General features: G+C 41.2%; 1 protein-coding gene across 13 annotated transcripts in view; it reads right to left on the bottom strand.

The window, feature by feature from the left end:
- Window positions 1-25,815, bottom strand: part of LOC126981594 (tight junction protein ZO-1-like) — a 170,877-nt gene that overhangs the window by 54,761 nt on the left and 90,301 nt on the right. For all 13 annotated transcript variants that reach the window (XM_050833034.1, XM_050833027.1, XM_050833030.1 and 10 more), the window contains 3 exons: window positions 10,245-10,417; window positions 2,739-2,926; window positions 1,561-1,803 (listed from right to left, as the gene is read on the bottom strand). In XM_050833034.1, the coding sequence (XP_050688991.1) occupies window positions 1,561-1,803; window positions 2,739-2,926; window positions 10,245-10,417 (604 nt within the window). The remainder of the gene's footprint in view (window positions 1-1,560; window positions 1,804-2,738; window positions 2,927-10,244; window positions 10,418-25,815) is intronic.

Genomic DNA, 25,815 nt, shown 5'->3' with positions numbered 1-25,815 from the left:
ATTTATTAACCCCTGGAGTACGGGTGGTGATATATTTCTCTGGATGGTATGCACGGGGAAAATTTAGACATTTAAAAGAGGTGGAAATGGTGTCTTTCTTCTTTGCAATAATTGCATATTCATCTAGTATATATGGTGGTGTAATAAAACTTCTCTCCTAATAATAATAAAAAAGTTATGACAGCCGAAAATATTGCGCATTTTCTCGTGGCCGTGACGTGTCGTGTGGAAGCACCCCCCCACACTCTCTCTCTCTCTCTCTCTGTCAATGTCACTACCATAGCAGTCATCAGAGTCACTGTCACTTTGATTCTCCTGCGCTCTACTTCCGCCCGGAGCAGAGGAACTGCTTGACGCATCACAAGACATGACAGATGTAATCCGAACAAAAGTGGAAAATGATCCGTGGCCTTCGGTAGGGCGCACGCTGAGACGAATGAGTGTGTGTACGGATGCCAGATGCCTCCACCATTCTTCTGAGTCAAGAACTGGCGGTATATTTGAAACGTAGGGAGCGTAGAGTGTGATGATTATATATGTGATCCCCGTACGGGTGGGGCGTGCGGTAGCGCACTTATATATACGATCGCCCTAATGTAAGGGTTAACAAAAGTGAATAATTAAGGCACTTCCCTTCTATATGTAACACAAAATTCCACAGCGAAGAGCTCTCCTCCAACACAAACGTACCATGTGTTATCACTCCCTAGGCTCCGCCCCATAGTTACCTTCCACCTCACTGACAGGTGATACCACCACTCCTGCCACTGCCAGCATTACTGTATCTATCCAGTGTTATCAAGATAGCATAAAGATATTTAGAAAAAGTGAGCCGGCCATCATATACACAAGGTATTGCTGCATATCATGAGCCTAAAAATTAGAGCACCCAATCGGTCCAATTGGTACATACACCATGGTGGAGAATTGGCTTGCCCACCCTACAGCACCACTAACAGGGGTTTCCCCAGGTGCATCTCCATGCAGGCACCCTTCCCATGCCATGTTCCTCCCTGCAGGTAACAGAGTAAACTTTACTTATAGTAGATATAAATAAATAAATTACTTCATAAACATTTCCTCTCAGTTTTCTTAATTCAACTGTCTACTACTCTTGTAAGGTGGAAGATGACTTTGGGGCGGAGCTTAGGGAGTGATGTCACAGTGATGTCATGATACATTCGTATTGGAGGAGAGCTCTTCAATGTGGAATTTTATGTTATATATAGAAGGGAAGCGCCTTAATTATTCACTTTTGTCAATAAACAAATGTGACAAAAATTAGTGGGAGGTCTGAAACAGTCTCTGACAAAATATGAACCTAATCCAACACTTTGTTAAAGAGTTATTCCCAAAAAACAAGGGAACATGATCTCTGAAACCCATAACAGAAAGCTTTATATTATGTTGCTAACTGTCTGATCATAACTAACAAGATAATAATGATCTAGAAATAGTCAGCTTTATAATTATCTCAACCAATGTTACCAGCACCAATACCCTGCCTTTGTTACTATGATCACCACCACCACCTTCACCATCACCTTAACTTTCACCTACCCTTAACAGTGAGGTCTGGAGGGGCAAGCATAGAGGGAGGAGGATCTCTTCGCACCACCAAGCTCAGCCTCTCCTTTGTACTCTCCAGTAGCTTCTTGGCCTCTTTAAGAGTCAGGCTGTCAGTGGAATTTGAGTTGATTCGAAGTACAATGTCCCCTTCTTTGAGGCTGCCCTCCTTCTCCACTGAGGCCTTGTTAGTGATCTCCTTCACAAAGATGCGGCAGCCCAGCACAATGCCAAAGTCTGTTGTGTGTGGAGATGAAAGAAAAAGATTCTTGTTAGAATTCCCAAACAGTAAGATGATATGTATGTACAAAGAAGTATCTCACTATGTTTCTGCCTAAATCAATCTTTACCTGTTAGTTTGGGTGAGAAAAGAAAAATTGCTGATTACTGATGGCAAGGAGGGATGTATGTGAGCTGAACTAATGTACAGATTGTCCCCAAATTAGAACTTATGTGACTTATGACCATCTGTACTTATGCCCACGACCAAGGGCGCTAATTTCACACCAGGAGAATTTCCAAACTCTGCATAAGAAGGGGGAAGAACTGCAGGCTACTAGCACTATTGTTGGATGGCACCACAGTACAAGCACACCTACAACCATTACAATCCTGCAGTGGCAATGCAGCCATCTTATACATACTTAATTCTGACTTATGATCAAATCAATTTATGGCCAGTCAATGGAAACATCACTCAGCCATAAGTTGAAGACAATCTGTAATTAAGTCGCTACCTCTATTTTTCTCACAAAATAGGTTTTAATCAGACCTACACAGAAGGAGGAGTGAATATGATCTCATTAACCATTGCAATAAACAATGCATGCCTACACAGTAGATACACCAAATAAATTAAAGACACAATTCATATATGAGTCTTCCCAGTACTACACAGCATAAACATCCAATACATCATGGCTGAACATTTTGTATATGAATCTTCCCATCACCAAACAGCACTATAAAACACAAAGCATGTTTACAAACACAACACACCACCACACAAGGAAAAATCGCCACCATCATTACTACGAAAATCACCACCCACAGCACCCAAATCCACCTTTTTTCATGGTCTTGGTGAGATGCATCATAGACACAGGATTCACATCGGAGTCTTTCTCTTTTGCTTGTCACACAAAACTGTCACCACCTTCAACAGTGCTTACCTTCCTTCTTCTTGTTCTTGGTGAGCGTGACTTTGACCGTCTGTGCCTCAGGAGCTGCAGGTAGCACGATGCGGCGCTTCACCACCAGCTGCACCGCTGCCCCAGAGTCCCGCAGCACCTGTACTGCCCTTGCATAGTCCACGTTCTCCAGACTGATGCCATTGGCCGAAATAAGCCGGTCGTTGATCCTGTGGGTTGAAGGGCTCAGTTTTGGAATCATAATGTATAGTTGCCTTTTAGAAAAGATGTGTGTGTGTGTGTGTGTGTGTGTGTGTGTGTGTGTGTGTGTGTGTGTGTGTGTGTGTGTGTGTGTATTTACCAAGTTGTATCTACCTAGTTGTAATTTTACAGGGCCTGGGCTTACCCTCGTGTGGTCCCGTCTCCGTATCTATAATTATCCAACTTTTCCTTGAATCTTTGCACACTCTTCATGATACTATTTCTTCACTTAATGTTCCAAACCTCTATATTTCTTTGTGGGAAGCTATATTTCTTTATGTCTCTTGAGCATCTTCCCTTCCTCAACTTTTTACTATGTCCTCTAGTATTCCTGATGGAAGGTTCCTCTCTTAGTAGCAATTTCTCGTTATCTACTTCTTCCATTTTACTCAATAGCCTATATATTTGTATTAGGTCTCCTCTTTCTCTTCTTTGTTCTAGTGTTGGCAAGTCCATTTCCTTTAGTCTCTCTTCATATGTCAGTCCCTCCAGTTCTGGAACCATTTTTGTTGCCATCCTCTGTATTCTTTCTAGTTTTATTATGTGTTTCTTCATATGTGGAGACCACACTGTTTCTAGTATTCTAGTTTAGGTCTGATCATAGTAGTTATTAATTTTTTCATCATTTCTTTGTCCATGTAGTGGAATGCTATACCTATATTTCTCACCATGTTATATGTATCACCAAAGATCCGATTTATATGACTTCCTGGTTGCATATAATTTTGCATTATTACTCCCAGGTTTCTCTCTTCATTTACTTTCTTTAATATTTCACCATCTTTCATTTTATATGTCCATTTTGGTCTTTCTACACTTTTTCCCATTTCCATAACATGACATTTCTTCACGTTGAATTTCATCTCCCATTTCTGACTCCATTTCCAAATTTTGTTTAGGTCTTCTTGCAGCTCCTTGCAGTCTTCACTGTTTCTTATATGTCTTTGCAGTTTAGCATCATCTGCGAACAGGCTCATGTAGCTGTTTATTCCCTCTGGCATATCATTAATATTGACTAGGAAGAGTACTGGTGCTATAACCGACCCCTGGGGCACTCCACTTTCCACCGCTCTCCATTCCGATCTAGTGTCCTTAACCACGGTTCTCATCTCTCTTCCTCTAAAGTAGCTTTCCATCCAGCACTTCATTTTCCCTCTCAATCCTCCTTTATTTTCTAGTTTCCACATCAGTCTTGAATATGGAACTTTGTCAAATGCCTTCATTAAGTCTAGGTAAATGCAATCCACCCATCCGTCTCTTTCCTGTAATTTGTCCGTCACTCTTGAGTAAAAGCTCAGCAAGTTTGTCACACATGAGTGGCCTTTCCTAAACCCATATTGATTGTTTGTGATTAGATTATGTTCTTCTAGAAATCTCATCCATTGTTCTTTTATTAATTTCTCACATATTTTGCATACTACGCTGCTCAGAGACACCGGTCTGTAATTTAGGGGTTCTTCCTTTTTTCCACTTTTGTATATAGGTACCACTTCTGCCCTCTTCCACTCCCTAGGCACTGTGCCAGTTTTTATTGAGCACCTAATGATGTCATATATCGGGCCAACTAACTCATTTCTGCACTCTTTAAGTATAAAACCTGAAACTCCATCCGGTCCCATGGCCTTCCCTTCTTCCAATTCCCCCAATAGTTTTTTATCTTCTCTTTATCTATTTTGACCTCTTCCATATATACATTAAGTTGTTTTCTTGTGGTTCATTAAATAATGATTCTTTGGTAAACACTTGCTGGAATTTTTTGTTAAATAATTCCACCATGCCTTTGGGATCCTCGATCTCTACATTCTCTTTTGTCAGTCTTTCAATTGTTTCTCTTGATTTAATTTTTCCATTTATAAATCTATAAAATAGTTTAGGTTGTTCTTTACACTTTTCCACAATATCCTTTTTGTATCGTTTCTCTTCTTTCTTTCTCACTTTCACGTACTCATTTCTCGCTGCCTTAAAGTCTTCTCTATTTCTTTGATTTTTGTTTCTTTTTAATCTTGACCACGCTTTGTCTCTCTTTTCTTTTGCCTTTGCACATCTTGCATTAAACCAGTCCTTTTTAGCCCTCTCCCTTGGTCTGTATTTTGGTACGAACTTCATAACACCTGTGTTGTACACCTTCATGAAAATATCATACTTTCCTTGAACTTCGCTTGTACTCATTAACTCTTTCCAATCCATTTCACCAAAAAACTTCTTGAGGTTTTCCACCCCTGCTTTCCTATAGTTTAATCTATTGCTTCTATAAGTCTCATCTTGTTCCCTTCCTTCCTCCTCCATTTCCATCTCTATGAGCACGTGATCACTTTTTCCCAGGGGGCAATCATACCTCAATTCATCCTTCACGTGAATTTCTCTTGTCAACACCAAATCCAGTCTTGCCGGTTCATCGTCTCTTCTATATCTAGTGCTTTCCTTCACCCTTTGTATCATAAAATTTTCCATCATTAAATTCAAGAATCTATTCCCCCATGCCACATCACTACCATTGCTCTCAAACCTCTCCCAGTCAACCTCTTTGCAACTGAAATCGCCAACTAGTATTACTCCTTTGTTTGCCTTAAGCAATCTCCTCAAACTCTGTATGGTGTCATCAATCATGTTTTCATAATCTTCTTTACTCCATGATGTAGTTTTTGGTGGTACATATGTTACTGAAATCGTCATCATTTCTCTATTCTTGTTTTCCAAGCTTACACTCACTATCTCTGCTTTTCCTTCTCCATATTCTATTGTTTTTACTAATAACTCTTTCTTTATCATTATCACCACTCCTCCTCTGCCTTTGCCCATTCTATCCTTCCTCCACACATTGTATCTTCCATCTAACTCAATTTCGATGTTTTCTTTTAGTTTAGTTTCAGTTAGACAAACTATCATGGGATCCCTCTCTTTTAGATAATCTTGCAGCTCTATTTTATAGAGATCAACCCATCTACATTTGTGTACATTATTCTTATTCCCCTCTCTGTATCTTTCTTATCTAGTTTTCACTCCCCTTTCTCTTCTCCCTTATGAACCATTTCTTGATTCCATCCCCCGAAATTCTCCAAAAAAATGCTTCTTTTTCTTCCTCAGATCTTGTGTTATTTTTTACTTTTGACTCTGCCAGTAATTCATTCCATTTCATCCTTTCTTCTTCATTTCTATTTTTCTTTATATATATATCCTTACATCCTTCCGTTTCTTTTAGTTTAGTTGTTCTATATAGTATGTCTTTGGCTGCCATTTGTGATTTTAGTTTTAACTTGACTGGTCTAGTTTTCCCTTCAGTAAATGGACCCATTCTATAAATCTCATCAACTTCCTCCTCAATACTCTGCCTTTCTGCATCATTTAGGTTCTTGAGCAGGTCTTTGACTGATTTAAGTTCCTCTTTATCCCTTTTTGGTTTATATGTTATATTCTTTTCTTTCATCCCAAAAATAATAACACTTCTTTTTTTGTCCGCTACTTCTCTCACTAATTCTTCATTTTTCTTTAAGGCCTTGACTCCCTCTTTCTCCACGTCTTCTTTATCCTCTTTCTTTTGCTGTTCTATTACTTCTCTTAGGCTTACATTTGCTTTTTCATTCTCCACTCTCAACGTCTTCACCTCTTCTCTAACTCTTTGTTCTTCTCTGTTTACCAATTCCTTTAGGTTTTCATTTTCCTTTCTTACCACTCCCAAACCTTCCTTCATTGATCTTTCGTACTTTGCTACTTTTTCCTTTAGCTCCTCATTTTCCTTAATCAATTTCTTCTCATTTTCCTCTAGTCGTTTTATCCTATTTCTCAGGTCGCTGTGGAATACTCTATTCTGCTCTTCTTCCTCATCCCTTCTCTTTACCATGCTGATCCATTTATCCAGTTTTCTTTCCATCAGTAGCACTCTCTTGTATAATGTCGTCTCATTTCTCGCAAATCCAGAGAACTCAGCTGAAGTACCTCCAGCCTCATACTCACTCTCCTCCCCACTGTTGTAGTCTCCTCCTCCTGCTCTTTCTGTTCTGCTTCTTGGCGTGTTCCATCCCTGATCTTCCTCCTTCTCACTCATCGTACTAAACTGCACTAAAGGAGACCCACCGAACCAACATTACCGCAGCCCAGGCCTCTGCAACACTGTGTGTGTGTGTGTGTGTGTGTGTGTATTTACCTAGTTGTGACATACGGGAAAAGAGCTACGCTCGCGCTGTCCCGTCTCCATATCCGCTCTTATCCAACTTTTTCTTAAAATCATGATGTTTCTTGCACAAACCACCTCCTCCTCCAGTCTATTCCATAGCTCAATGCTTCTGTTTGGGAAACTAAACTTTTTCACATCTCGCTACACATGGTCGCCCTCAACTTCTTTCCATGTCCTCTCGTTTCTCTCTCGTTCCACACACACAGGTCCTCTCTGTCCAAATGCTCCACCCCGCTCACCACCCTGTACACCGCTATCAGGTCTCCTCTTTCTCTTCTCTCCAGGGTTGTGAGCCCCATGCTATTGAGTCTCCCCTCATAAGTCCGATCTCCAAGTTTCGGTACCATCTTAGTTGCCACTCTCTGCATTCTTTCCAGCTTCCTTATGTTCTTCTTTTCGTGAGGAGACCAGACCACTGCTGCATATGTAGTGCAGCGACGGTCTGATGAACGAGCCTCCCATAACCCACTTAGCCAGTGGGGTACCTCTTTGGCCGACTCGGTAAGGAGTGGCTCTCCCATCACGCTGGTCGTGGGTCCAATCCCAGGCAGCCAGCGAATACCCTAATCTTCTACCACTCTTACCAAACTCCATTTTTTTACATTTCCCAAGGTTGAACTCCATCTGCCATGTACCACTCCACTCCCATATTCTATCCAGGTCCCTCTGCAATGCCTCACAGTCCTTTACATCATTCACTCGTCTCAATAGCTTTGCATCATCTGCAAACATTTTAGTTGCAATTCTCTGTATTCTTTCCAACTTTCTGATATCCTTCTTTTTGTGAGGCAACCACACAACTGCAGCATATTCAAGTTTTGGTCTTATCAGTGTTGTTATTATTTTCTTCATCACTTCCTTATCTATATAATGGAATGATACCCTTATATTTTGCGTCATCCTGTAGGTTTCTCCAAATAACTTGTTTATATACTTTTCTGGGGAGTGTGACTTGCATCATCACTCCTAAATCTTTTTCTTCATGTACCACCTTTAAGTTTTCTTCTCCCATCCTGTATGTTTTCCTCAGTCTTTTTTTACTTTTCCCTATTTCCATAACATGGCATTTGTTTGCATTAAATTCCATCTCCCATAACTGGCTTCATTTATACACTTTATCCAGGTCTTTTTGCAGTTCTTCACAGTCTTCACTTTTCTTATCAACTTTGTATCGTCTGCAAAAAGACTCATATAACTTTTTATACCCTTTGGCATATCATTTATATATATTATGAACATTAATGGTGCCAGAACTGAGCCCTGAGGAACTCCACACTCTACTCTCCTCCAATTTGATCTCTCTTCTCTAATCACTGTTCTCATTTCTCTTCCTGTTAAGTAGTCCTTTATCCACTCGATGACCTTTCCGCCCATTCTTCCCCATTTCTGTAGAAAGTCGAAAGCTTTTTTTCAGATTTAGATATACACAATCAGTCCATCCTTCTCTTTCTTGCACCACGTCTATTGCTCTTGAGTAGAAACATGGTAAGTTGGTGACACACGATTTCCTTTTTCTAAATCCAAACTGTCCTTCATTTATCATGTTTCCCTTTTCTAAATGTTCAACCCATTGTTTTTATTATACTTTCACAGATCTTGCACATTACACTTGTTAAAGAGACTGGCCTATAATTAATGGTTCAGTTTTATCTCCACTTTTATAAACTGGTACAATGTTCGCTCTCTTCCACTCTAAGGGCACTTTTCCTGTATTTATAGAGCATGTTATTATGTCATAAAGTGGTTCCAATAATTCATTTCTACACTCTTTTAGCACTGGACTGGAGATTTCATCCGGTCCCATAGCTTTCCTTCCATCTAAAGATTCCATCAGCTGCAACAGTTCCCCTTTCTCAACCTTTACATAATTTAGCTTCCCTTCATTACAGTTTTCATGCCCCCAGTCAAAGTCGGTCTCTTTCGTAAATACTTTATGAAAAATTTTCTTTAATATTTCTGCAATTTCTTCGTCCTTTTTGTAGAAAACATTTTTTTCTTTTAGCCTTTCCACTCCTTTATTTCTTTTTAACTTTTCATTTATGAATTTATAAAACATTTTTGGTTCTTCCTTACAACTAAAAACTATTCTTTTTTCAAATTTAGCTTTCTCTTCTCTCCTTATTTTCACATATTCATTTCTTTCTTTTTAATATTTGTCTTTATTATTCTTATTTGTTTTTTTCTTTAAGTTCCTCCATGCCTTATTTCTGTTTCATTTTGCTGTTTCAAACCCCCATCCAAACCATGTTTTCTCTCCTTTAGCTCTTACTGTATAGTATGGAATATATATCTCTATTCCTCTGTTGTAAATATTCATAAAAAGGTCATATTTCTTTTGAATGTTAGTACTCCTCTTCATATCACTCCAGTCTACCCCAGCGAAGAAAGTCTTGAGTCTAAAGTAATCTGCCTTTGTGTAATTTTTCCTTTTTTCCTTATATGCCTCATTTCGATATTCATATCCTTCCTTAGTTTTCATCTCTAATAGCTCATGGTCGCTCTTTTCCAGAAGCACTCGTGACTGACTTATTCATCTAGCTCAACATTTCTTGTGAAAATTAGGTCTAGTCTCGATGATTGGTCCTCCCCTCTCAGACGTTTTTTCCTTTGACCCAGGTATAAACAATCGTATGTGAAGATTTCATGCCAATCAAATGAATACAAATGGCAAGACACATGAAATGAAAAAAAATCTTAAGGAGCCAGAATCTCGAAAATTTGTTTTTTACACTTCAAAAAAATTTCACAAAATTGACAAAACGTCTGAGTCTTTTGTAAGGTATCAATATAAATTACAACTAAATGGCAATTTTTCTCCTTTTGTACATTTTTGAAAATGTAAAAAGAAAACGGGAGAGTGGAGAAAATTATTAGTTAATTTTTTTCTTAGAAGCCAAAACAAAAAATAAAAAATTTACAACATGAGAAATGTAGATATATACACAAAGTTTCTATGGTATTTTTTTCAAAGCAATTAACTAAATACTAAAGTCTGTGAAATAAAAAGAAGATTTTATGCTTTGTTTGAGTCTCCCCTACACATTGACCCAAATTTCATGAAATTCACAAAAAACTCAAGTAATAAGACTTGGACCAAGTCAGGACAGGACACTCACTGCAGCTTGCCCTCTGCTGGGCCTGCCTTGAGCACGTCAGAGATGGCTATGGAAGGGTCGCCGTTGGTGAAGTGCGGGTTGTCCCGGCCGCCGCTCACCGCGATGCCGAACCCGTAGCCCGGCACGCGGGTAAGGGTCACATTGTGGAACTCCCATACCACCCGCTCCCCGCCCTGTGTGAGAGAAAATAGACAAGTGTTAGAGTGGTCAGGGTTACTGGAACTCAGCAGTCAGTTCTTAACTAAACAAGTCTTCAAAAGAAAATTTCCAAACACCTCTGGAACTAAATCTGACAATTCTTTGGCAGCTATTCTCTTTGTAGGAGAAGCATGTTGCAGCATTTTCTTTTCTTTGTTTAGCCCTCAGTTTGTCATCTCTCAATATGCAGAAATAAAGTATTGAATTTCACCTAATTTCTTTAATTAAATCACTTATTCTAACCTCACCTTGATGTTACACAATCTATAAAACCCCACAGTGCTATGTCTATCTAATTATTGATTGATAACACCTATCATTGTTATCATTACTATTGCTATTATTACTGTTTTCATCATCATTGTATGGAGAGTATAAGAGTATAGTGATAATTAATTATGGGAAAGATGCAAAAGAACAAGGAAATTGTTGAAGTTTGAAATTGGTGTCCCATAATCACTGAAAAATGGGCTTCCAAAATTTCCCTAGAAAAATCTCTAGAATAAAGAAAATTCCCAAGTCTCAAAAGTAAGAAAAGTCCCTAACTTTATAACCTAACAGTTAACAAGGGGGCTTCGCCCCCCCACTCCCCCCTAAAGCACCCGGGTTAGTCCAGCTAGCAACTGCTTCTAATATACCACACACACACACACACACACACAAAAAAAAAAGAAAAAAAAAAAAGCATGCGGAGTGCATAGGATACTTAATTTGCTTCACATTTGTTAAGGTTTTACTTTCTGGTCATACCAATTTACTGTGTAAACGGCTAAATTATGTGGGGATGCCTTGCAAATTTCCAAGTCCAGTGTTGTTGTTTGACACGAGGGCTTCCTGGCCAGACTGAGCCTTATAGCTGCCTCACACTAGTGACACTACACCACAGAAACTAGTTCCTAAGTCAGTAATATCAAGAACGCGCATGGATCATTACGATTTCGGACATAAAACGGTCCTACGTTATTTTCTTCTCTATATTAAAGTAAATAATGGCGCAACTATTTGTATTTTATCATTTTCAAGGACTATACATTCAGAAAGTATTCATACGCCTGGGTATACCGCGCTCTGCCACTGCCACGTCAGTAGGGATGGGCAAGTACCGTTAATTTGAGTACCGGTAGTACCGGTACCGAAAACTCAGGTACCGTTAGTACCGGTACCGGTACCCGAAGGAGTATTTTTTTTATCTCTAAGACTTCTGATGAAATTCCCAAATAAATTTACTGTAAAGAAAACTCTCTCTCTCTCTCTCTCTCTCTCTCTCTCTCTCTCTCTCTCTGAATGAAGTGAATATTTATTTTTTCGTTAAAAAAAATAGCATGTATAGTTATTATGGATGTACTCGATCATAGTCTAATAACAATAACAATATTTATTAGCAACCTAAAAAATAAAAAGAATCGGACATCAAGAATTATCCAGTAACTCCAATAAATAAATCAAATAATAAAATATTGGAAACGGGAGCTGTGATGGAAACAGAAAGCAGGACAAAATGGTGGGAACTTGGGGAGACGGTCAGCGAGGCAGTGACTCAGCGTCTCCATACAGGGCCCATACCGCGTGATACCACATGGAGTCTTCGCGGTACCAGGTACCGGTACCTGGTACCGCGAAGCCTCATGATCATTTGGGTGCCGGGATGCGTCATGATCACTCGGCACTGCGCATTGCCGCATTATAGTACCGGTACCGTCTGGATCTTAGTGACGCTCGGCGCTCGCCCGCCTCCATGTGGTATCACGCGGTATGGGCCCTGTATGGAGACGCTGAGTCACTGCCTCGCTGACCGTCTCCCCAAGTTCCCACCATTTTGTCCTGCTTTCCGTTTCCATCACAGCTCCCGTTTCCATTATTTTATTATTTGATTTATTTATTGGAATTACTGGATAATTCTTGATGTCCGGTTCTTTTCCTTTTTTAGGTTGCTAATAAATATTGTTATTGTTATTAGACTATGATCGAGTACCCATATCACCGAGATATCCACTCACTGAGTGGTGATCCCTCTCTCTCTCTCTCGCTGAATGAAGTGAATATTTATTTTTTCGATAAAAGAATATCATGTATAGTTATTATGGATGTACTCGATCATAGTCTAATAACAATAACAATATTTAGTTGCAACCTAAAAAAAAATCGGACATGAAGAATTATCAATAAATCCAATAAATAAATCCGAGCAATCTGGTACCGGTACCGTACCGTTTAGCTGGTACCGTTAGTACCGGTACTGGTACCGGTACCTGCCCACCCCTACACGTCAGTCTTCCACCAGGGGCCATGATGCTTGGACCGAGACTCTCACTCCCTCAAAATACATTCTACTTCACCTATCAGTAAGTGTTAACTGAGTAATTCACTTCTTTGTTGGTATCCATGTAGTTTGACAAAAGGACCGATTACTATCCCAAAACCGAGTCGAATAGTGACACGGGTGTGTGACATCTGCGCTTTGTGAATAGCAGTCGCATGAAGCTAGTCACGTGTCAGAAACCAACCGGATATTGTTCAACGCGCGCTACTCATAGTTTACGTAAAATGGAGGCCAGGGTGATATGTAGCAATCGGTAGGTCACTCCCGGGTCAGATGACAGCAGGAGCGCCAGTGTTGGATGACAGCTGTCACAAATCTGTTTTATTTTGTACCCCAAACTACTCAGTAACAATGATCTACCACCAACTTAAGCCGGGGTCACACTGGACCAAATCTGGCGAGCACGAGCTTTTGCTCGCGGGATGGCTCGTTCGCGAGCTTTTGCTCCTGCGTGTAGCTCGCCGTTAGGGCGGGGAGCAGCTGGGCGAGCCGCGAGCAGGCAGTCAAATGAGCTCTTTGGTGCACCGATATGTGAATAATATATATAGCCTAGTGCATTGTATCCGTATACCCATGATATTACCTAACTTATTCACATACTCGGTTTATGTTTGATGGTGTTTAAAATATTTTATGATAAAGTAAAAACTAGTGTTGGCTTTTATTTTGATTTCTGGATTCCTAATCCCTAACCGCCCAGCTGAAATAAACACTCATTATGACCACCTTCGCTTCTAGTTCTAGGGATCATTGGTCCTCCGGTATTGTGCAGTCTTTAGATATTAGAGTCAGGGACCATCCCGAGTTGGGGAACCACAGCCATCCACATTTCTGTAAGTCTACACTCAAGAAAGTTAGATGGATTGTTGTACACACCATGGGCCTCTCTTCCCTTCAGCCATTACCGAACCCAGACTCGTGTTTTCTTCTTCTGCGCTCGTTGAATAACGGCAAGTAATGCCTCCTCGCAGAAATAAGTCGCATATACATGTGGGGGGTTAGAAGAGGGGGGTCGTAAAGTTTGGTTGGAAAAGTTTAAATATATTTGACATGCGGTGTGGCCCGTCAGAAATTAAGCGGCGCGGGACGGATTGGGAGGGCGGCCGTGGGTGGTCACAATGCCCACCATCCAGTGACACGCCTGACACTCGTCAACAGACCGAATGCTAGGTTATATTGGAATAGACTACAAGAGTATGCGTTAAGGAATTTCCTTACTTTCGAGACTAGAGAATTTTCCCAAATTTAGGGATTTTTCTAGGGAAATTTTGGAAGGCCATTTTTCAGTGATTTTGCCTTCCCCCCAAAACACCGGTTTCCCATCACTGATCTCTATTACAACTGGATTGGCTTTCTCTGTACTAGCCTGGTTAGCATCCTGAGGCCCGCAGCCGCCATCTTAAGATTTCCTCGGGCCGAGGCATATATGTAAAAAAAATCGGCATCAACGCTCGCTGAGTGGCAGTAGCACGTGGTAAAACACTTCATTACAAAGTTATTAATTTATTGAATTTTTCTATGCCCTAGCTACTAGCTTTTTATTGGTTTATGGAAAAAAAAACACTCGTTACCCAGTCTCCATATTTCGCACAAAGCAATTCTTTTTCGCGTTATTTGACTGCTACATCCTCTATATAGCATGTATGATATGTGTTGCCTTGCAAACTACTTTTTCAGTGGATTGGGAAATAACAAATGTTAGTCATCATGAAATAAAACAGAAAAATATAGGTTCTTTTCATATATTTCTTTTGGTTACCCATGAAAAGAATTATCCATATTCTAAATCTAAGATTTGAAACAGAAAACGAATCAATTTGATGAGGAACTAAAGCAGGTTCAACTAATTAACTATAATAATTATATTACAATACACGTAGTGACTTACATTGTGTTTTGCTTTTCTTATAAACTGTAATATTTATGTTGACTGCATTATATTCGTCATTTTCACAAAAACTTCAACGTAGCCAACACGACTGATTAGGTTCAAGCATCAGTAGGTAGGTGATTGGTAGCCTGTTATTGAAGTTCTATGCATAGCCTACATCACCCTTTTTCCAAGTAAATATGAGGAACAAACTAAATTACGTACAATGGTCTTTTTAATGCTGAGCCTAATACATTCATACAATCACCCTGGCTGGCAGTTACCAGACAGAGTAAAAACTACAACACCATTATGAGAACTGCAGTTGAGACTGTGTTGAATGAAAGAATTACAGTGTTGGCCACGTTGAAGTTTTTGTGTAAATAACGAATATAATGCAGTCAGCATAAATATTACAGTTTACAAGAAAAGCAAAATACAATGTGTGAGAGAGAGAGAGAGAGAGAGAGAGAGAGAGAGAGAGAGAGAGATCCTGGGGGTGTCACTTATGACTCCAAGTTGACCTTCAGGACCCACATAGAGCAGCTCGCCCGAACAGCGGCGGGGAAGCTGGCCTCTCTCAGGAGGATTTCCTGGCTTCGGGACGAGAGGGGTCGCGCTGCTCTACAAAGCCCAGATTCCCTCTTCGCTGGAGTACTCCTGCCTCGCTTGGGGGGGGGTGCAGCCTCCACACACCTTGAAACACTCGGCAATGTGCAGCGGAGAGAGGAGAGGCTCATCTGGGACACCCAGCCGGGTCGACGGACGTCAATGGACACCCTTCGTCATCGCCGGGATGTGGCGGGCCTCACCACCCTCTATATTATAGAGTCTATAAGGTGCAGGAGGAGAGAGTGAGCCACCTCCGCCAGCTGCGCCTGCCACCCCGCAGAGCAGAGGTGCACCCTCCGTCCTGGCCACTCCACGCTCACACACATCCCACCACCAGTGGCAGTTAAAACAAGCATATGTGCGGTGATGGAATGAATTCCTGACCTCCGACAAGTGCCCGAACGATCTAAGTGTTGCGACGTGTGGGGTTCAGAAATTCAAAGTGGGCGTACACAAATGGCTTTGTGCGGCGCGTGATAGCGACACGGGGTGTGAAAGCCCCACAGTGAGGAGTGACATGGAGTCGGCCTACAGGAGTGCAGATTGGACATAAAAGACAGCTATATGTTCAGTAGGTTTACGTATACTCCATGTATATTGTATATTACTCTAATTGTTATATAAGTAGTAAGGTAGAGAGTGGAGGGTCGGTTTTTAGATAGGATATACCCAGCATATCTCCTTTAACCGAAAAATTCCCTAAAAAAGCTCGAGGCAGTATAAATAAGAGAGAGAGAGAGAGAGAGAGAGAGAGAGAGAGAGAGAGAGAGAGAGAGAGAGAGAGAGAGAGAGCATCATGCATACATTATAACTAATCCAATGTTGAGTCACTTTATCAGAGTAGCAAAGTGAGACATTTCATATAAAAAAATTATAAAGCAATAATAGCAGTACAACTGAGTGCATTTTTTTTGTGTGTGTGTAATAATAATATATATATATATATATATATATATATATATATATATATATATATATATATATATATATATATATATATATATATATATATATATATATATATATATATATATATATATATATATATATATATATATATATATATATATATATATATATATATATATATATATATATATATATATATATATATATATATATATCGGTCCATTGTTCCTTAAACTTCATTAAAAAAGTAGTTCTTACTGCTCCATACCCTTATTTTCCTCTGTTCTGACTACACACACACACACACACACACACACACACAACAGTTACACAGTCACCATATTATCATAACCACACCATTTCTCCTCCTTCTTCTTCTTCTTCTTCTTCTTTTTCTTCTTCTTCTCCTCCTCCTCCTCCTCCTCAAAGCAAAGAAGCAATAATAATTGGGGACTTTAATTGCCCTAACATTGACTGGGGACATTTGACTGGAGATCAAGAGGGTAACAGGCTTATAGAAATGATGGAGGATTCGTTCCTCACTCAAGTTGTAACTCAACCGACAAAAGAAAATAATCTGCTGGATCTGGTACTAGTAAGTGACCCCGAACTCATTCGCGACTGTGAAGTTGGTGAGAAAATTACTGGTTGCGATCACCACTTAATCCGTTTTAATGTCAACATAAGTCACAAACTCGTAGACAATCCGTCAGTGATACCAGACTACAAAAAAGCAAATTTCAACCTAGCCCGTGAGCTGCTTCCCCCTACGACTTGGGACCAACTTAACCTCACCGACAATACAATCGACAACGTGTGGAACGACTTCAAAGATAAGCTTTTGGAGGTAGAGAAGGCTACAGTGCCTACGAAACCCAGGCGAGTAATTGGGGCCGTAGATTCACCGTGGATGACCAGAGAAATAAAAAGGGCAGTAAACTTTAAAAAAAAGGAATTATAACCAAATGAAAGAGAATGACACGGCTGAAGCCCGTACACAGTACCACACCAGCCTCAGAGCTTGTCGCAGCCTTACTCGGAGTAGTAAACGCAACAATGAAAAAGAAATAGCGCGCTACATCAAGACCAACTCCAAAAAATTCTTCACATACATCAGATCGAAAAAGAAAGTAAAATCCATTATTGGTCCCCTGACAGACGAGACTGGATCTGTAATTCAGGACAGTAAACAGATGGCCAGAATCCTCAACAGTAACTTCGCATCCGTATTCACAGTCGAGGACATCGAAACCATTCCCGAGGGCCCTAACCCGCCGAGGGGAGTCACGCCCCTGGAAATTGACTCAATATGCGACCAAGAAGTGAAAAAAGTACTTGGGTAAACTTGACACGAACAAGTCAATGGGACCCAACAATTTGTCCCCGCAGTTATTAAAAGAGCTTAAACAACAAATACTTCAGCCACTCACTAACATATTCAACCGGTCAGTTCAACTGAACAAGGTCTCGGAAGACTGGAAGATGGCGAACGTAACACCGATTTTCAAAAAAGGAGACAAAAGCGTTACATTAAACTAAAGGCCCATAAGTTTGACATCAGTGGCAGGAAAAATAGTTGAAAATATTATTAGAGACAAACTTGTTAAGTTTCTAGAAGACAATAATATAATCTCCGACACCCAGCATGGCTTCAGAAACAAGAGCTCCTGCCTAACGAATTTATTAGACTTCTTCCAAGGTATATATAAGAACTGGGATGCCCACATCCCCAGTGATGTTATATACCTGGACTTTCAGAAAGCCTTCGACAAGGTACCGCACGAGCGACTCCTTAAGAAACTGCACTCGGCGGGCATTGGAGCTAATCTAATCATATATATCAATGACCTAGAATCAGGACTGAAATCCATATCGAAATTTGCTGATGACACCAAGGTGGGTGGAAAGGCCCTCACAAAGACCGACTGCGAAATCATTCAGAAAGACCTCAATCACATTATCGAAAGGTCGGGAAAATGGCAAATGTCCTTGAATGTTGACAAATGCAAAGTCATGCACACTGGGTCCCAAAATAGTAACCACACATACATCATGAATGGGAAACCTCTGCAGGTGATCCAGGAGGAAAAGGATTTTGGAGTCACTATCAGCAGTGACCTGAAACACGCGAATCACAGTAAAAAAAGCATATAACAAAGCCAACACTATGCTCGGGTTCATAGCGAGGAACTTCGAGTGTAAAACGCCAGACGTGATGCTATCCTTGTATAATTCCATGGTAAGACCGCACCTCGAGTATGCAGTACAGTTCTGGTCTCCTAATTACAGAAAGGACATTGACTTACTGGAAAGGATTTAACGGCGCGCCACGAAGATGATTCCAACCGTAAGGGCTCAACTGTACGAGGAACGACTCAAGCGACTCAATCTCTTTACATTGGAGAAAAGACGCCTACGAGGGGATATAATTCAAGTCTTCAAGTACCTGAAAAGGTTCAATAACGTCGATTACCCTAAATTCTTTGAACTGCAAATCAACTCAAGAACTAGAAATAACGGTTTACCCATTCAGTCGAGTCGATGTAACACAGACATTGGAAGGAGTTTCTTTTCAAACCGAGTCATCCGCCACTGGAACAATCTTCCCTCAGAAGTAGTAAATACGATTACCATCAACTCCTTCAAATATAGAATCGATCGTCATTTCGCTGCATCGGAAGTAAACTGAATAACGAGGTGCTTTCATCTGCTCCTCAATATCGAGGTGCTTTCATCTGCTCCTCAAGCCTCAAGTGGCTGTCGAGCAGATTAAATCACCAAAGCGGGTGACCTCGTAATGAGCCAATAGGCATTATGTTGCCTGCATTTCCATGTTTCCTCCTCCTTCTTCTGCTCTTTCTCCTCCTCCTTCTTCCGCTAATGTCCCAGATCCCTTCACCATCAGTAAGAGTAATGTCCTTCATATAAATGTTGTGTGATCCATCTTCCTGTGGTGAGAAACGAAGGCTGGTGAGGGGAAGGACGGAGAAAACGAAAAAAAAAAGAGAATGAGAAGGATGAAAAGGGAGGAGAGAGGAAGAGAAAGAAAGGGAAAGCGGGTGTAAAGCAACAGAGTGGATGGTAGTGAAGGGAAGGGGGGAGAAAAGGTAAAAAAGGAGGAGAAAGGGAAGGAAAGAAAAGGAAGGAGGGTGAAAACGAAGGAGTGGAGGAGAGGAAGGAAAGAGGGACAAGAGGAAAGAAGGAAAGGAAGGAGGAAAGGGGACAAAGAATGATGAGGAGGAAAAGGGAAAAGAAAGGAATAGAAAGAAAGGGAAGGAGGGTGAAAACGATGGAGTGGAGGAGAAAAAGTGAAAAATAATGAGGAGTAAAAGGGAGAAGAAAGGAAAAGAAAGAAAGGGGAGGAGGGTAAAAACGAAAGAACGGAGGAGAGGAAAGAAGGAGGGGAAAAGGGAAAGAAGGAAAGGAAGGAGACAAGGGAAAAAGAATGGGGAAAAAAAGAAAGGAGAATGGAAAAAAAAGAAAAGGAAGAAGAGTGAACAGGAAGGAGCAGAGGAGAGGAAGGAGAGGAGAGGGAAAAGGAGAAAAAAGGAAAGGAAGGAGAAAAGGGAAAAAAGAATGAGGAGTAAAAGGAAGGAGAAAGGAAAAGAAAGAAAGGGAGGGCGAGTGAAAACGAAAGAGTGGAGGAGAAGCAGGAAAAAAGGAAAAGGGGACAAAAAGGAAGGGAAGAAATTGAACAGGGTGAGAGAAAACCGAGGGAAGGAAAATGAAGACAAAAGAATAGAGAAAATTAAAGGAAAGTGGGAGAGGGAGAAGGGAAAAGAAAGATACGATAAAGAAATGATGAAAAACATTGATTAGAAAAGCGCATTAAGAAAAGTGAGAGACAAAAAAGTGAGGCAAGGAAGGTGAAAACAAAGGCAGAAGAAGAGAGGAGAGAAGGAGCGAGGAGAGGAGAATGTAACATGAAAAGGACGAGAAGGAAGGGAAAGGGAGAAGCCAGGGAAAGATGAAACGGAATGAAGGAGGGATGGCACATATAAAGAAGGAAGAGGTAAGCAGGAGGGGAAGGGAGGCTGAAATTAATGGTGTGTGTGTGTGTGTGTGTGTGAGAGAGAGAGAGAGAGAGAGAGAGAGAGAGAGAGAGAGAGAGAGAGAGAGAGAGAGAGAGAGAGAGAGAGAGAGAGAGAGAATGCGTGCTGGAAGACATGGTAGCAAGATAGAAGTATTATTATTGCTACTATTACCACAACTAGTAGTAGTAGTAGTAGTAGTATCATTTTCATCGCCGTTTGGCTAAGTGAGGAAATAGAGGGAAATGAGAGAGTGGGAAGTGGAGAGAGATGAGAAGTAACGGGAGGAAGGAATAAGGGAGAGGTTTGCTATCACAGAGACGGTTTATTCCCGCGGGGATGTTATGATATTTCGGTCGCAGATGTTACAAACTCCATTAAACTGTGTTTACCTAGGTCTATATATACCAAGTCAAGTCATACGCAGGTTTGAGGGAGGAGACACGGCAGAGGCGTGGTTTATGCGTGACACTGCTTGGAGCCAAACTAGAGAATGTAGAAACAGGGATTTAGAGAAAACGAAGAAAGGCTGACTAATTTAAATCAATCACTTCAACATGCCCTCCCTCACACCCCACACCGCCGTTTGTAGGCATTGGAATTGCAGTCACGCAATAGCACAATAAAAGGGCATATTTTTTTCGTCAGTGGACTGCCTGAACGCGCTGTGAAAGAAGGCAAGCATGCACATCCAAAGTGCACACACGACCGCAAATTTAGTCACCCCTGAACTGGCGGGTATTTTTTTTTTTTTTTTTTTTTTAAGCTTCAAGTGACGTCATCCCGCTGCTTCGCCACCAAACCGCCCCCTGCGCGTACCGTACCGGTCGCAGTTTTGAAGCAAAGTGACTTGACTTGGTATATATAGACTTAGGTGCTTACCTTGCATAGAGGGGCCCTTGTTCAAAGCCCTGAGTAAGCACCATACAGCAGGGAAGCCAGTCCGAAGGCCCTGGCTAAGGGGGAGGTCCCGAAAGGAAGAGGCAGACGGTTAAGGAAATCGGTGCAGGGAAGACGTTGAAGACGTGGCTTCCGACTTCGCTATCTGCTTCTGCAGGAGCGGAATCGCTAGGTTCCGTGACGGAGGGCGAACGAACGACGATAGATGATTCTCGGAGTGTGATGGTATGTACTTCATTTTGACAGGTTTGATCGATAAAATTAGAGATCGCATCAGACAGACAAGTCTTTCCTTATCCATCAACTGACTGTCCTTACCGGCGCGGTTACAATCATTATTATCATTATTATCTTTTATCATTATTGTAGTAGTAGTAATAATAAAGTGTAGTAGTAGTAGTAGTAGTATAGTCTGTTTCATTCCGTCTGTCCACCAACAAAGCGGGAATTTTGATGGATGTGGCACCTGCGAATTTCTAGTTCGTGAATACGTGAAAATCAACTGTTGATAGATATTCAAGCTTATTTTTTAATAATATATTTGAATATTTATGTGTACAAAAAAACGACTCAGTCATTTGCATTGATAATCTAACATACAAGCACAGGAAAAGACAAACTTGTATCAAATAACATAGTCACATCATGCTCGAACGATCTATGGTTTTTCAAATTCATTGATTGATAGCTCATTTCAAGTATATTAAAAGACATCTGGCTCTGCAAGCGCATGTAAAGGATATCTTAATAATTTACTGCGTGAAAATAATGATTATTAATCGAAATAACATGAATTAGTAAGTAATAACTGTTGAATGCGATGCTAAGCTATTTAGAATATTAGGCTACCCACGCAGTTTACATGCAACACATCAAAATTCCTTATGTATAGACACTTGCAGAGTCGAATGTCACTTTATGTACCTGAATGAGATGAAATATGGGTATCTGAAAGGCTATGAATCATTCGAGTATGATCAGACTATACTATTTGATATACAAATTGTTCTTTCGTGTGCTTATATGGTAGATTATCGATGCAAATCTGCACGTTTGCGGTTCATATAAAAAGACATGAGGTTTTTTATTTCATACACGAACATTCCAATACATCACTGAAAATATAAAGTTGATCTTCACGCAATCACGAACTAACAATGTGCAGGTGCCACATCTACGTTCGCGAGTGGACAGACAGAATGGAACGGACTATAGTAGTAGTAGTAGTAGTAGTAGTAGTAGTAGTAGTAGTAGTAGTAATAGTAGTAGTAGTAGTAGTAGTAGTAGTAGTAGTAGTAGTAGTAGTAGTAGTAGTAGTAGGAGGAGGAGGAGGAGGAGGTTGATAAGTAGTAGTAGTAGTAGTAGTAGTAGTAGTAGTAGTAGTAGTAGTCATTAGCGAACAGAGTTGGGGCTAATGACCTCCAATTTATGGAGCCTCCCATGATTATGTGTCGGGAAAATAAACATGGGTGAAGGTACCTATCTTTTATGTAGTTGTAGTAGTAGTTTTTTTTTTCTTTTCTTTTTTTACAGCTAATGAAACAGCTCAAGAGCAACAAAAAAAGGTGTAAAAAATAAAAAAAATGCCCGCTAATCGCTGTTCCCACAAAGACAAGAGTAATAAGTGGCAAAAAGAGAGGTCAATTTCGGGAGGAGAGGTGTCTTGATACATTCCTCTTGAAAGAGTTCAAGTCAAAGGCAGGAGGAAATACAGACTAAGGAAGATTGTTCCAGAGTTTACCAGTGAAAGGGATGAAAGACAGTTTGGACGGTGACGGGTTTGGACAGTATAGGGATGAGCATTAGTAGAAAGTCGAGTGCAGCGGGGCCGCGGAAGGAGGGGAGGCGTGCAGTTAGCAAGTTCAGAAGAGCAATCAGCATGAAAATATCGATAGAAGATAGAGAGGCTACATGGCGGCGGAATTTAAGAGGTAGAAGACTTTCAGTAAGAGGAGGAGAGCTGATGAGACGAAGAGCCTTAGACTCCACTCTGTCCAAGAGAGCAGTGTGAGTGGAACCCCCCCACACATGAGATGCATACTCCATGCGAGGGCGGACAAGGCCCCTGTAAATGGATAGCAACTGTGCGGGGGAGAAGAACTGGCGGAGACGGTACAGAACGCCCAGCCTCGAGGAAGCTGATTTAGTAAGAGAAGAGATATGAAGTTTCCGGTTGAAGAAGGTGAAAGCTGAGTGTTGTCATAGAATAGGGGATAGGTGTTTGGAAGATTGTGTCGAGTGGATAGGTGGAGAAACTGTGTTTTTGAGGCGTTGAAGGACACCAGGTTCTTCTTGCCCCAATCGGAAATGATAGTAAGGTCTGAGGCTAAGCGTTCTGCAGCCTCCAGCCTGGAATCGTTTAGTTCCTGTTGAGTGGGTCCTCTATTAAAAAAAAGTTGAGTAATGCAGAGTAGAGTTATCGGCGTAAGAATGAATAGGACAGTTCGTTTTGGAAAGAAGATCATCAATGAACAACAGAAAGAGTGGGAGATAGGACAGAGACAGTGACCGTCTAACACAGCAGAGATAGAACGGTCAGAAAGGAAACTGGAGATAAAGGTACAGAGAGAAGGATAGAAACCGTAGGAGGGTAATTTGGAAAGCAAAGATTTGTGCCAGACCCTATCAAATGCTTTTGTTATGTCCAGCGCAATAGCAAAGGTTTCACCGAAACGGCAAAGAGAGGATGACCAAGAGTCAGTTAGGAAGGCAAGGAGATCACCAGTAGAACGCCCCTTGCGGAACCAATACTGGCGATCAGATAGAAGATCAGAAGTGGAAAGGTGCTTTTGAATCTTCCGGTTAAGGATTGATTCAAAAGCTTTAGATAGACAAGAAAGTAAAGCTATAGGGCGTTAGGTTGAGGGGTTGGAACGGTCACCCTTCTTAGGCACAGGGTGTAGGAAGGCATACTTCCAACAGGAAGGAAAGGTAGATGTTGACAGGCAGAGGCGAAGGAGTTTGACCAGGCAGGGTGTCAACACGGAAGTACAGTTTTTAAGGACAATAGGAGGCAATCCATCAGGTCCATAAGCCTTCTGAGGATTGAGGCCAGAGAGGGAATAGAAAACATCATTCGTAAGAATCTTAATAACAGGCATAAAGGAGTCAGAGGGGGGAGGAGTAGGAGGAATATGCCCAGAATCGTCTAGAGTGGAGTCTTAGAGAAAGTTTGAGAGAAGAGTTCAGCCTTAGAGATAGATGAGACGGCGGTGCTGCCGTCAGGACTAAGGAGAAGAGGGAAAGATGAAGAAGTGAAGCTGAAGGAGATGTTTTTGGCTAGATGCCAGAAGTCCCGGGAAGAATTAGAAAAAGCAAGGTTTTGGCATTTTATATTAATGAAGGAGTTTTTGGTAAGTCGGAGAATAGATTTGGCACGATTCCGGGTAGAAATGTAAAAATCATGGTTAGCAGGAGTGCGAAGGCTGTAGTAGTAGTAGTAGTAGTAGTAGTAGTAGTAGTAGTAGTAGTAGTAGTAGTAGTAGTATGATGATGATGATGATGATGATGATGAGGAGGAGGAGGAGGAGGAGGAGGAGGAGGAGTAATAATTATCATTAATAGTAGTAGTAGTAGTAGTAGTAGTAGTAGTAATAGTGGTAGTAGCAGTAGCAGTAGTAGCAGTAGTAGTAGTATAGTCCGGCAAATCTTAAGTGGCGGCTCTGACGTAGACAGCCCGCTAGACACTGGTGCTATGTCTCCAACTGACCTCGCGCACCGTGCCTTTCACACCCTTCTCTCTCTCTCTCCTTCTCTCTCACTCTAGTATAAAAACAGATATGGTTTTTATGATTGATTCTCTATCTGTGAGTGAATACAAAGAAATTTGTACAACACTTGGCAGCGTTGCCACCGCGGCGTTGTCAGCTCAAGTTAACCCAACACACCGCAGTTGCCAGTTGCTCTGCCTGCTTTAATTATCGCATTTCTGCCATTTTTTGGTGTGTGTCTGCCATCTGCCATACAATATCAGCCATATGGCATAATTATGACAAAATATGGAGACTGTACCTGTATATGTAATGCAAGGACCGTCAAGCAAATTTTGATGTGAATCATCCAGGTGAATGGTGAGGTTCCGCTGGGGATGGCCAGGGAGTGGGGAAGGAGTGGTCGCTAAGAACATTAAAATATTACACTTTGACCTTATTTCCACACCACCCAAGGGTGCATTTTTTAAAGAGGTTTATTATTATTATTATTATTATTATTATTATTATGCATTGTCGTGCACCATACTCCCCGTATGAGAGTACACCCCCACTTTTCTCACACACACACACACACACACACACACACACACACACACACACACACAGAGAGAGAGAGAGAGAGAGAGAGAGAGAGAGAGAGAGAGAGAGAGAGAGAGAGAGAGAGAGAGAGAGAGAGAGAGAGAGAGAGAGAGAGAGAGAGAGAGAGAGAGAGAGAGAGAATGACACACACACACACACACAGAGACACACACACACAGAGAGAGAGAGAGAGAGAGAGAGAGAGAGAGAGAGAGAGAGAGAGAGAGAGAGAGAGAGAGAGAAGGGTGTGAGAGGCACGGTGTGCGAGGTCAGTTGGAAACGTGGCAACAGGGTCTAGCGGGCTGTCTACGTCAGAGCCGCCACTTAAGATTTGCCGGACTATAGTAGATATGTACCAGCTGAGGTCATCAATTTCTCTCCTCAGTTTCACGATTGCGCTTGGCATGTACGGCATACAAAATGGAGGACTCTTTGGGCC

This window comes from Eriocheir sinensis, chromosome 48 (assembly GCF_024679095.1).
Source record: "Eriocheir sinensis breed Jianghai 21 chromosome 48, ASM2467909v1, whole genome shotgun sequence".
NCBI classification, from domain to species: Eukaryota; Metazoa; Arthropoda; class Malacostraca; order Decapoda; family Varunidae; genus Eriocheir; species Eriocheir sinensis.
The sequence above is the reverse complement of the archived record's forward strand: the minus strand, read 5'-3'. Positions and strand labels throughout refer to the sequence as shown.